Genomic DNA, 13,419 nt, shown 5'->3' with positions numbered 1-13,419 from the left:
AGTGGGGAGACCTCGAATTCTGAAGGGGGTGGTTGATGCTGACTGAACAGCACAGCAGGGAGAGCTGCAGCCGCATCCCTGCTCACCCCCAGAGAGGCCAGATAAGTAAAACAGATTACAGGGATGAGTGGGTAAATCAGAGGCTACTGTGTGCTCTGCTCTAAAAGGGAAAAAGAGACTCTGTGGACTGAACTGGCACATTTTGCTTCTGATGAAATAGCATCATTTGCCTCTTGCAGTTCGTGCTGAAATCACGGTCATGTTGTGCCACGGGCAAAGACCTAATGCTGAAAGTAGAGAAGCATATGTTTGGCTTCACTCCTGTCCCATTGAAATTGAAGACATGCTTAAAATAATAGGACTTTTCTCTCTGTGGGGTGACGCATATGCCTCGGTGTTTGTAGGTTTATGTGGGTAAACAGAGGGAACTGTATCATTTTGCAGAGAACATAGATTGTTTCAAAGGGGAATTATTTTTTCCACCTTATATTAAAAAAAAAAAAAACAAACCAAAACACACTTGGAGTGCTAAATCATTTTTGTTACTGCACCCACAAAATTTGTTTTTGCCAGGAAAATGACCCAACAGGTAGTTGGAGGGGAACAAGGGAAATGAGACCATTATTCTCATCTCCCTTGACAGTGGTTCAAAATGTCTGCAAACATCTCTCCTTGGAGGTGGTGTCTCTTTCCTGAAGTTACACTCTGTGGCTCTTGCTTCAGCAGAGAAATGCTGGTGGAAAACAGCAGCCCCATGGTATGAGCAGGGATTTCTTGCTTGTATCAACTCTGCCAATTAAAGGGAAGTTTGTAAAGCAGACCCGAGATGGCAAGTTTCAGTGCCAAAGGAGCAAGGATACTGTTTTCAGAAAGCATCTCAGGATTTTTGTAGACCATGAGTTACACAGATATCTGAGCATGTTCTCAGGTTCAAGGTGTCCCAACACCAGAGTTGTCTGCACATAAGAATAGGGGCAGGCAGACACTTGGGAGTCCAATGCTTCCCAGTTTTGCTGAGGGAGAGGGTCTGTGGCCAGCACTGGTCCAGACCTTTGCTCTGGTGGCCTGTGTGGACTGAGCATGGCTCCATGCAAACTTGAGAGGATGCTCTGGCCACGTGCATCCTCTGGCCAGAGAGTCAGCAGCGTGGCTGGAGAACGAGCTGGTCGTGGCACACAGCGTGCTCTGTCTTGTGTTCAAGCCTGCCTTGTGCCTCGAGGTAGAGATGTTGCCTAAGTGACTCAAGTGCTCTTGCTTCATTAATTTTAAATGGCTTTTTCTTTTCCTAAGGTCATACTTGCACATTTGAAAGCTGCATCCCAGATCCCCTGGGGATGACTTTTGCCATTGTTTGGATATTGTTGTTGTTTTGGTAGATGATCCCGTAAGCTTCTCCTGGCAGAAATTTAAAGGTACCGTGAACTAGCCAGACAGGAGTCCTGTCAGAGTTACTAGTTACTAGTGGAACTATAAGGAATAATGGTAAAATATTAATGTTTTCGGGATTAGCCACTAATGATAGTTCATATTTCTACCTAGTCTGTCTCTGCTGCTTTTATTATTTTTCTCTTCAACAGCACTTTTTTTGTAAAATGAAAGTTCAAGCAGCCTTTCTTCTACTCAACATAAATAGTTAATAACCTAAGCATTTAAAAAACTCAGTGCGAACCTCCTGAAAGTGTTTCCAATACATAAGAAGAGGAAAAAATATGAAAAAAATAGATTCTGTCAGTGGAAATCTAGCCCCCTGAGAACCCCCATCTGCAAGGTCTTCAGCAGCCAGATGTGACAGCAGAGCAGTGGGTTCAGGGTATTGCTGCTGGAGATGCTTCTTGGTACAGCCCTGGAGAAACGAAGCAGACTCCTGATATATATGTTGGTTTTTGTTTTTCCCCTCTTCCGAGCCAAATCCAGGTTGAGAAGAGCCATCCTCCTGGTGGCTGCTGTGAGCCGACAGGAGCCCAGTGGGGAACCCTGTAGAAAGTTGGCTGCAGCTTCCAAGCTGTGGTTTGGCACAGGTCCTCTCTGAGACCTCTGCCAAATATTCAGATTTTTTTTAGGTTTGTTTTTTTTTTTTCTTTTTCTTTTCATGTTGGCATTTTATTTAGCTGTACCACATGAGCTTAAGGCTGTTAGTTTGATATAATGAAGGATTTTGTGCAGAGTTCTTTGATGGAAGGTAGAAATACGAGGTGTATGTGGAAGGTGAACAAATTGCATTGAGAGAAGTGTGTAGTAAAGGTAACATGAAGCAGTAACACTGGTATTAGGTCTGGTTAGTGTATCTCCTGTATGGGAATTTAACATCACGTTTGCATGCCAAGTTAAAGAAGAGAACTTTGGTTCCCACTGTCAAGGTGGGGGATAAGGGAAAAATACAGGCACCCACCAAAACTTGCCCCAGATGTATTAAAAAATGAGTTCTCCAGCAGTCAGGTTTGGTGAGCCCAAGAGAGAAGTTGGGGGTGATCTGCTGGCATTTCCCTAAGTTTTCCTTTCTGAGGGAGTCTGGGATTCCCGTGTGAACCCTTTGCAGAGGTGAGTGCTGAGTGGGGAGTTGCGTCAGCTGTGGCAGCATTGTTCTGGATCAGCCTGACCTCTTTTAAAAAAATATGTATTTTTCCAATACTAATAAAAACCTTAGCTGAGATTTTCTCCCTTTCTCTGTGTGTGCCTGAGCACTGAATTATAAGAAAAAAAAAAATAAATCCCAGATGTGAATCTATAATCCATCTGTTTAAAATAACTATTGTGCAGGGCTATAATTAAAAGTTATTTATTATGAATCTTGGGATCCTATTATTGGATTTTGACTGACTCCCAGGTTTCTGATTTACCAAATGGTTTATGTATTTATGAGCCATGTGTCTCTTCTGTGCTTCTCGGTGCCAGAGTGCATGTCCTTTAAAAAAAAGGAAAAAAAAATCCCCTACCCTCCCATAACTGTTGGCTTCTGAATGTTGCTGTCTAAGAAGTTTTCTCTTAAGAACAGGAAAAATCAAAGTATCTGAGAGCTTTCAACAACTCCAGAGACGCTGTTGACAGCACAGATGGAGGTTTGGTAAAACAGCTCTCCTGTATGCAGCTACTTAGCAGCTTTTTAAATGTGTGGTTGGGACAAGTAATGAAATGTTATGATTACTGGAGGTAGGAGGGGACATATTTGGAAGAAAAGGATTTGTTGCTAAAGTCCATTTGCTCTTGCCCTTCACTTTGCCCTTGTGAAATGGGAGGGAAGAAGGCAGCAAAACCGAAGCAACCCAATGGACAGTACACATTAAGTGCAGTGTTTTGGATGACATGGTGAAGGATAAAAAAAAACCTCCTGGTGACAATTGCTCTTTGTTTTATCTTTGTACTTTTACACCCCGTGGGACTAAGAGATTTGCACTGGATAATGCCTGACTGCAATAGACTAAACAATGATTTACCAGTCCTGTTCTTTCTTCTGGTGTCCTATGATTGATCTGCATGGTACACTAACCCTTTCCTCCCCATCTGCTGGTGTAGTTTTCCATAAGGTGCAGGATAACAAGAGGATTTTTGGACAGAATGTCAGGATTCAATCTGGTCTGAGAAGAAGCAAGAGGCTGCTCTAGCCCAGAGCTGCACTTCTCTTTGTGTACTACAACAGGGAGTTTTCTGTGAAAGATGCACCCTGGGTCACTAATGTTGTTTACGTGGAACAGCTGCTTAATGTAAAACAGCCCTTGGCACCAGGATATGAACTCCAAAATCATCTTTGCTCCTAGGAATTCTCCCAGTCACTAGTCTGTACAGCCCAGCTCAGCTCTGCTTTCTCTCTCCAGTTACTTCTGTCCTTACCTGCAATGCAGGTCCTGAGTCTGGTGTTGAGCCATCAGCATCACTGGTGATAAGAGGAGTAAGATCCAAAATCTGCCTCAGTGGTCCCAAACTTGTCAGAGAAGATTTCTGATTAAAGTGATCTGGGCCAGACAGGAGACTTCTAATTAGGACTGGTAACTAACAAGTGGCTCCTTTTTGAAATGCATGTGTTGGGGTCATCCTTAGGAACATTTTGTGTTGCCAACAAGAAGCAGTCATATCAGGATGTACCTGAGGGCACAGGGAGGCAGATGGTGCTTGGGGGAGAGGACAAGAAGCTGTCTGGGAAGCTGGGCAGCAGGAGACGTTTGCCCTGGGAGTCTTCTGAGAGCCATGGATCCAAAAGAAAAATCAGCCAGTGTTCAACTTCTTATCTCTCTCCCTGCCACCTACAATAAGGATTTATTATTTTGAAGGGGGAGTCTGAGGGGTAGGTGCCCGCTGGACCCCCTGATGTGTGTCCTACCCAGTCAGATTGTCCCAGAAGGGGCACTTTGGATCTCACAGGTGTCCATGATGCATGCTGCACCTGGGTAAATCGTGTTCTCCAAAGGAACATACCCTAAACTAGATTTTGCCCTTCCTTCAAACCTGCTTTCACCATGCAGATGATTTTCCCACAGATAAAGGTCACAGGGATTGTGGACTTATTAAATCTTTCCTAGAGCAAACTCTTATTAAAGACAATCAGATTGTAGCAGAACCCTTTAAAATACAGACTGTGTATAGCTGATATGGTAAATTTGATTCTACTGCCCTTCAACAGGCTTTATGGAGGCAAAGTCAGAGAGCACGATGTTCATGTAAAGGGAATCAAGATTTCACCCTTTGCTCTAACATGAAGTTGTCAAGCCTGTGTCAAGCACATTGCTGTGCTGTGGCAGCTTTTTTGCTAGGCCAGAGCTACAGACCTCACGTAAATTCAGCTTAGCTCACTGGTTAAATTGCATTTCTGGTGGCTCTGCAGTGCTGGAGTGATGCAGAGCAGCCAGCACGTAGCAGTGACCTGGCTTTTGACAAGCAGTCGTTTGTGTTGCCGCAGCTGCGCTTTAGGGACTGATTCTCCTGTGCTGATTTCACATGGGCTTGGTAAGACTGAGTCCTCATTTAAACACTGATAAGATTGAAGTGCCTTTATAGCTCCCATCAGATCAGACAGTGACTTTGAAGAAAACAAACCTCCGATTTTATACAAAGAGCTGAAGTGTAATAAAAGCTGCATGTTGTTATCCTTCACAAGCACCTTGAATAAAGCCACAGGGAACAAAAGAAAAAGACTGGAAAGCACAGTTTCTTTTTATGATTTACATTTTTCTAGCCCTTTAATTTTTTGGTCTCTAATTAAGTCATAAGATTGGGTGAGGTGGATGCTTGTGTCCAGTAAATGGCCACCTGTGTCACCTAATGAACTGAGCTACTAATTATAGGTGGAGGTCACTTCAGAGGGCTACTCTCAGTGAGGAATTTAAAGTATCAAAATTTTACTGAAAGAAAGCCCCAAAAGTATTTTTTTTCTACCCTTATTTAAAGGCTGGGATAACCAGAAGGGTTGACACCACAGGGGCAAGACAGGCTATAAATGGAAGATTTCTCCTGCCCCTGCTGTTGCACATCCTTTATTGACATTCCTTAATGTGGTCAAAGTGCTCTTTGGCATTGGCCATTGCTGGCTTTTTGTGACAGAAAGATGAAACTATAATGTACAGTGACTCTGCCCACTTGTGCTGTTTCATCAGTTTTCAGCATTTTAGGGAGAAATATGAATTACAGTAGTCTATTCGAGAATATAGTATGTAGTAGACTCTTTTCCATACCCCCTAGGTAGCTAGGTAATACCAGTAGCTAAAAATTACTTTCAGCAGTGGCAGAGAGTTTTGTTTTCTCTGAGGTTGACACCTCTCCCTCAGCCATCTGTCCTTTTGTCACTGTGAGAAACGATGCCTGAGCTATGCAGTCCATGGGGCTGCACCTCAAGACCCCAAGGATATTTTAACAAGCAGCTCATGTAGTTAGTTGTTCATTTCAGTAAAGCAGATTTCTTCAGTGGGGCACATTTTCTTTACTATGATGGGTAGCAGTTATGAATTACTGTCTAAGTGGAGTTGAAACACCATTTACTTGAGTTCCTGGATAATTCATAGCCTGCCTTCTGTGTTCCTTTGAGGAATGAAAGATGTTTTGAGTCACAAGGACCTCTCCTCAAGTGAAAGGGCAAATTGCTAGACTCATGTTTTATTTTCTGAGTTGCAGAGAACTGAGCTGTGGATTTGGTTTGCTTGCAATAGCTTTTGTCTTTTGTTTTGTTTTGTTTTCCAGAATAAAGAAGTGACATGCAAGAGAGAGAAGTGTCCCATGCTCTCCAAGGACTGTGCTCTTGTAATTAAGCAGAGAGGAGCTTGCTGTGAGCGTTGCAAAGGTGCAGTTCCCTTCCTGTTCTTTCCCTCTTGTTAAAATGCTTTCGGTTCACATTTGTGTTGCCAGAAGATAGGAAAATTTGGGAGCTTCTCAGCTGGGACTTGGCTGTCACCAGAGGCTTCAAAAGAGCAGTAAGCACAATTAAAATTACTATGTTTCCAAAACTGGAAATGCATAGGTTCATATATTTGTCCTGTAATTATTAATTCTTGCAAAATGGCAGTCCACCTTTACTGTACATTATTGGTATGTTGTCAGTCTTTTCAGAGATATCTCCTGTTCTAATTTTATCTATCAGAAATATTTTAGGTCAAAATGAATCTGCCAGTAGTCACCAGTCAATAGGAATTCCTTAAATTTTTTGTGCGGATAAACAGAATAGAATGCTCCTGAGTAATAAAGAGCACAGTAATTATCCATAACTATTTTTCTTTCTCTCTATATGAGAAACAAACAAACTATCCATTTTACTAAATATTTCCTGATTCAAATAAGAATGTTGTGGGTAATATTGGCATCAATCAGTACATTCTACATTTATTTATTGACCAACAGTGCATCTTCTAAGCTCTCTAGAATGAGCTAATTATGAACTATAAGAAATCAGTGAATTATGGAAGCATGCATGGCATGTAATCACCATGCTTATCCACATGAAAACTATGTAAGTAGATGAAGTTGACAACTGGTCTTTTTTACATTGATGAAACAAATAATATGCCACAAAATGCTAATTTTGCTGCAGACTGCTGATGCAGTCAAAGAGATGGAGAATATTGCATTCAGACAGCTTTATTTTTCCATGTGTTTTCTCTGTTGTTTAATTCCCCCGTGGTGATAGAGTGGCTTTAGGAGCAAGATAGGGTGGGATAAATTTCCCAGTGGAAGTGCAAATTCAGGAAAACAGATTACACTGAAATTCAGACAGGAAAGATATATGATAGATATGTGTTTTTCCTGGATGGTTGCAGAGGTTTATTAGCTTCTGTGCTCATGATTTGCTTTTGTGGTGTAACTTTGGAATAGATTTGGCAAGCCTCAGCTTTAGGATATTTCTAAAAGTCTGATGTTTAAAAGAAAAGGAAAATATCTAGGACAAAAAATTAAAGCATTACTGATACAGAAAGAATTTGTAGTTACAAGTTTTATATAAATTAAATGTATTATATTCCTTTTGTTGCACAGTGTCAGCTCTATAGAGAAATACGCCTTAACATTGGTCTGATTAGGCTGGAGGCTGGTTCTCCATTTTGATGAAAGGTTGCAAGGTTGGTCAAATGCATTAAATTTTTAGATACATATGTATGCATAGAAAATTATTCTATGCTAAAGGAGATTAATGTTTCCAAGTTGAGGATATGGGTATTAGTGTGTATGGGCCCTTATCATTAAAGGGAAACTTTAATTCCGACTCCTTGTGGGATAGTGTTTATCCTGAATTGCTGTAGGTTCCTGCAGAATATTATTAATAGGCTGAGGAGTTGCAGAAGGTTCTGATGACAAAAGGCAAAGGAAATTAATATGGATGAGAATGAATGGGTGCACAGAGGACAACACAGTCCTGAAGGTAGACATATAATGCTGCGCTTTGAATTTACAACTAGCTGTTGGCTGTTTCTCAGTGTTATAAAAGACACATCTGTAGCAGGATCAGCTAGCTCTCCAGAAGGAAAACTGAATTTTGGCTAGAAGACATTTAGTCTGATCTAAGGTGGCAGTTCCTATGTACTTAAGAGGCAAGAAGAGCTTTAAATTTCAGAATATATATATATATTTCTGTAAAATTTCTGAATAATTTTTTCAGCTCTTTCTGAGAGGTAAAGCTAAAGATGCACCTGTATAACTACAGTAGTCCCAACACCACAGACTGTCACCAGGCTGTTCTAGTGCCATGTTGATGGAGCCACCTCAACCCCTGGGGGAACTGTTTGTTCTCTGCCCACTCTGAACACTGCTGAAGCTCCTGCTCTGTTCCATGGAAAGCCCAAAATGACTCCCATGGGGAATCAAGAGTGCAAACACCAGCCTGGCTGCAGAGCAGTGTTACAAAGAAAAGGCAGAACTCGGTGGCTTTTTTAATGGATTAATTCCCAAAGCCTAGAAAAGCTGAATTAGGCCTTTTGGTCTCTTGCCAGCTCTCTTTGCTAGCTCGTGTCTCCCTGCATGTGAAGAAATTAATGAAAGAATGGCTGCAGCACCAGGAGGGTAACATCAGGACCAAAGTGTGTGTTTCCAGAACTGGCTTGTGTAAGGAAGGAAACCACCAGTCATGAGTAATTCTTGACATTCCTGCCAATATTTTAGTCTATTATGAGGAGTGCAGGAGGAGTGAGTATGTAGGTAGGCCCAGTATCTGATAGCAAAGAAGTCTGAAGTGAAGAAAAAGTCTGAAGTGAAAAATGCAGCAGTGCATCCAGCTAAACTCCTGTGTTTGGAGCTTTGTGTGCAGGAGAAATTGAATTGTTGGTAGAGAATTCCATCTGGATATTTGTATGCTACTTAGATCATTTGTAACATTTTCCCCGCTTTTTCTTAATAAACAAAAAAAAGTAAAAAACATTGGCAAGTGTAGCTTTTGCAAACAGAAAGTTCATTGTGGTGGAAACAATATATTGTCCCAAACATATTGAGATTTGGCTTTACTTAAGATTTTAATCCTCCACACCAGCAATGTGTGTTGAAACTATTCTTGACTTTAGGCTCATAGGACCTTGGGTAGTAAAGTCAGTAGGGCAGGGCTGTGTCTTGCTGTGTGTTTGTGCAGAGTCTGGAACAGAGGAATGTGGGCTCATAATTATTGTTCCCTTCTGCAAGGAAAATGCAAAAAACTATAATAGTGAAAACTTTTCAGTGATGTTATTTTTTGATAAACATTTACTGTAGTTTATAAAACATACTACATGCCTCTTGCATACTATTAACTTAGAAAATATTAAAAAATGTAAGCCCTCTTATTACTGTACCATGGAATAAATAGACCACTTTTCATATCTCATTTTATTTAACATGTCTAATGAAAACATATGAGATTGCAGAGATTATAGAAATAGATCTGGCAGCATTTTCTTATTTAATTGGATGGAGACCTGTCACTTGGACATAGAGCACTCTACACCTCTAATAATAAGTTACTTGCCCTCTGAAGAAGTGGTATTATCAGCTCAGGGCTGCATAAAGTTTGCATTTCTAAAAATGTGTACCATATCCTACTCTTTTGTCCTAAGAATCAGCATCTTCCATGTCTGTGCAAAGACAAAATTGCTGGGTATTTGCTATAACAAATATGATTTATTGTTCTGAAGTTTCTTTCACTTCTTATATGCATTTTTGGTTTTGCTGCTTTGTTAAATTTTAGGAGTTACTGTGGAGGATTTTGTTGTGGTTTGGTTGGAAGGTTTTTTTGGTGGTGTTTTTTTTGTTTGTTTTAAATTAAGTAATGATCTTAGACTTCCACGTGCTGTCCTCCATTGGTCTAGAGTCTACCAGAGAATGGAATCACAGCACAGGAAAGAGCAGCTCTAGTTCCCCTGAATACTGAATATCCAAAGCTATCATAGTTAATGGTACATTTCTTGGAAAGGTTATCAACTATTCTGGTTGAGGATTGCAGCCAATTTCAACTATTAGGTCTGGCTTCCAAAGGAACCTAGAGGAAGGTTACGAGGTTATCAGAGTTCTGGCTACTCTAATAATGCCCTGCAGGAGCCATACAGTCACTTGGCACTTTGTTTGTGTATGGACACCCCTAATATGAGATACCTGATACTGGTTTGGTGCCCTGATGTAAGACTGGCTGGGGGGAGGGTGGTGGGTGCTTTGTGTGTCCTTATGGGGCCCTATATCTTGCAGCCCATTCTTGCATGCTCTAAGGCAAGTTTTCAGAGACAGGCATACAACATAATATATGGTTGGAGGGGGATAGGCTGGGAAGATAATTATAACTTTTCCTACTGAAATATTTTCACCTTCATCTGAATGATCCAATAGTTGCATCTTTTGGAGACTGGCTATGGAAAGAGATGGTTTGGGGTCATAACCAAGCCTCAGATTTTTTCTTGGCCTTTCCCACTGTCTCTCAGTCTCTTGGTAATGTGCTCCAGCTCTTAGCCTTGTTTCCTGAGGCTGGAGCTACAGGTTCATCATTCAGTTTCTAGGTTTGTACCTAAAGTACTGGCAGGGGGTTTTCAGCAGTGACAAAAAGCTGCTAAAGACAGTATAATCCAGTGTCATTGTGGTGCCAGCTTCCATTACTTCTGGATGTGGTTAGGAACAGATCTCCATCTCTCCATCCTTATTTTGAGTTAACTCTTCTTACAAAGATCCTAGCACATACATTTCACACCCCTTAATATCTGGTGCATGCCATCATGCTCACAAGCGCCTCAAATTTCAGATCTTATTATTGTTATGCTTAATGTAATTTTCCATTTATCCAAGAAGCTTTTAATGAATTGTCTTGTCATGCTGTCATAAATACTTTGCAGCCAAACATCAGTTGCCTAGCCTTTTGCAATCACAGAGAAGTTGATTGAGATGCTTACATTAGAAAATTAGAAACTAGCATGAGACCTCCATGGTGAAACATGGATGCACTTGTGCCTTGTGTGTGGACATTCTGTTCAGTGTGGAAATGTCTTCCTTTCTACCTCTGTTTGCTTAGGGAATATGAGCTGCTTTGCATCATATGCCTGTGAACTGTGCAGTCCTGGAAATGCTCACCCTGATGGCTACTTTACTCTGCTGTGTTGTACACCCTTTATGTGGCCTCTGCACCTCACATCCCTTGTGTATTGTAACTGCGATGGCTCAGCTGCAAATACGTTTGGTTGTACTCAGTTACAGAGAAAAGAATTGGATTTTCACTGTTTTGAATTAGACTTAATATGCATGGGAGACTTTGTATATATTTTCATGCTTCTGTGCTGACAAATGAAGACCAAGGTTACCCAATAGGAAGTTTAATGTTCTGGTAGCTGTCAATAGCTTTATCTTCATCAGATATGTGCAAATGTATTTTATAATAGGTGTAGGTGTGAATAACAGTTCTCTTAATTTGGCCAGTGGATTTCATGCCAGGGAAATACTGCAGAATATGCAAGTTATTGATTCCCTTTTGTTTGGGGTTTTTGGTTCTTTTGGCTAGAACTTGTATTTAGTAAGCATGCCTGGATACCTCCCTAAGGATTAATTTATCAAGCACTAAATAAAACATGTCTTCTGACTGTTTTCTTTTTCCTAATGTTTATTTTCCATGCCAATAGAGAGGTTACTTTTTTAAAATAGAAAGTGGAAGGAAAGCAAGAAAAAAGACTTAATAGGAGAAGAAAGATGCTGAAGAAATGAAGGATGGGGAGCTGGTCTTTTGTACACCAATCTATCACTTTCTCTAGGGAGAATACGGAAATGACTTGTCTATAAAATTCTCATTAGCCTAAAATAAGCAAAAATCTCTTCTGGAATCTTATTAGGCAATGTCAAATTGAGTAATAAAGGCTTGTTTTTAATGAACTCCTGAGGACACTGGTTGAGATTTAGCACTATTAAACTGTCTCTTACAGTCAGTTTCTCTATTTGCATGATACTACTCTCTGTGAGGGTGCCTGGGGAAGAAAAAAAAAAAAAAAAAAAAGTCATTTAACAATATTACTGGATTTGGAAAGACAAATGGCTTCCTGATTGGTAACTTGTCCACATGCCAATAACAAATCTGCTATAATTTGCTTCTTGTTATTCCAGTCCAATTCTGCATGAGGATGCTTGTTTTGGAATTAGATTGCTCTCTTTCAAATTAAATCTGCCAAAGGCTGGTTTATTATGTTTGAAACTAGAGTGCTCAAGTTAGGCATGCACAGCATTGAAACAAAGTAGCTATATTAGTAAAGTAGAAGTGATTTAACTATTTTATTGTAATTTTTTGTGCAGAAATGACTGAAGTTTAGAGGATCATTTTGGTTTTAGAAGGTAACTAGAAGGTAATTAGCAGTTTCCACTGCATACACAACAATTGTCCAGCTTCAAAGGATTCAGTCATTTAGTTTGATTCAGATAAGCAACTTTCAGCTTGCATGCTTATCCAGGACTTATCTGAGCTATTTGGGTTGAAGTAGGTAATAGGAGCAAAACCTAAAACTAAACAAAAGTTAATATTTTACATTAATAGAACACCAGCTATTCTTAAGGAAAGAAGTAGGAAAGACTGAAAAATTAGGACTCACTACTTGACTGATATGTATCACTCTAGCTCCATTAAAATTGATATGGACCACTCATATTTAACTTGCTTCCATATGTGGAATCTTCAAGTTTTCCTTATCAGGTATATGTTGCAGGATCAAATGTACCTATTAATGTCAAATCTGTTACTTTTCTTGTACTACTTTGGATGTTTTCTGGCTTTTGGCTTCCCCTCTTGAAAACCTACTCTGTAGCCCTTTCGTTTAAAGTTTTAAGTATGTATTCAGGCAGAAGTAAGTGCATGGCATTTAGGTGATTGTGCAAAGTTCTGATATTTCTTGATTTATTCTTTTATCCTGCTGGCCCTGTTAAATGGCAGATGGAGACAGTAAGATAATGTAATAATATTTCCAAAGGAAGTTAAAATGGCTCTTAGGAACCTGGAGTACGTTCCACTATACTCGGTTGTAGAAATTGGCACCAGGGACTTTATTGATACCTTTGGACATGGGATACTCTGTGACTGCCACTTTCCAAGCCCAATTTGATGGACCTTGAACCATGGATGATCTAGAATGGCTCAGATGAATTAGTGTATTTAAGCAAATAGGTTTAAACTCAGATGACTTTTGGTGGGGCTGATAAACTTCCACTCTAGGTGAGCTAGGCAAGTCCAAGTAGATGTTTGCAGGCGTCAGCTGAGATATTTGTACACAGAAAGTGGGGGCCAGAAAAACTAGCCAGTATGTGGGCTTTGTTTTCTTTTCCATTTGAAGAGCGTGTGGTAGGTGTAGCTCTGGGATGTATAAAGGACAGAGTGTCAGGGCACAACACACCTCTGGTCAATGAGAGGTTAAAATCTCACCTGAAGATTGTAAAGCACTTCCTTTTTTTTTTTGGTTGGTTGGTTGGTTTGGTTTGGTTTGGTTTTTTTTGTTTTTGCCTCACTGTCAGCCTTCTCCCAGCTCTTGACACTCCTGCATA

General features: G+C 40.3%; 1 protein-coding gene across 4 annotated transcripts in view; it reads left to right on the top strand.

Annotated features, from left to right (window-relative positions):
• The window catches only part of BMPER (BMP binding endothelial regulator), a 146,610-nt gene that overhangs the window by 18,895 nt on the left and 114,296 nt on the right, over positions 1–13,419 (top strand). For 3 of the 4 annotated variants that reach the window (XM_071736066.1, XM_071736070.1, XM_071736067.1), the window contains exon 3: positions 6,163–6,262. The exons of the other annotated variant lie outside the window; for it this stretch is intronic. In XM_071736066.1, coding sequence (XP_071592167.1) covers positions 6,163–6,262 — 100 coding nt within the window. The remainder of the gene's footprint in view (positions 1–6,162; positions 6,263–13,419) is intronic. 4 annotated transcript variants of the gene reach the window in all.

Source organism: Heliangelus exortis, chromosome 2, assembly GCF_036169615.1.
Source record: "Heliangelus exortis chromosome 2, bHelExo1.hap1, whole genome shotgun sequence".
Lineage (NCBI taxonomy): Eukaryota > Metazoa > Chordata > Aves > Apodiformes > Trochilidae > Heliangelus > Heliangelus exortis.
The sequence above is the reverse complement of the archived record's forward strand: the minus strand, read 5'-3'. Positions and strand labels throughout refer to the sequence as shown.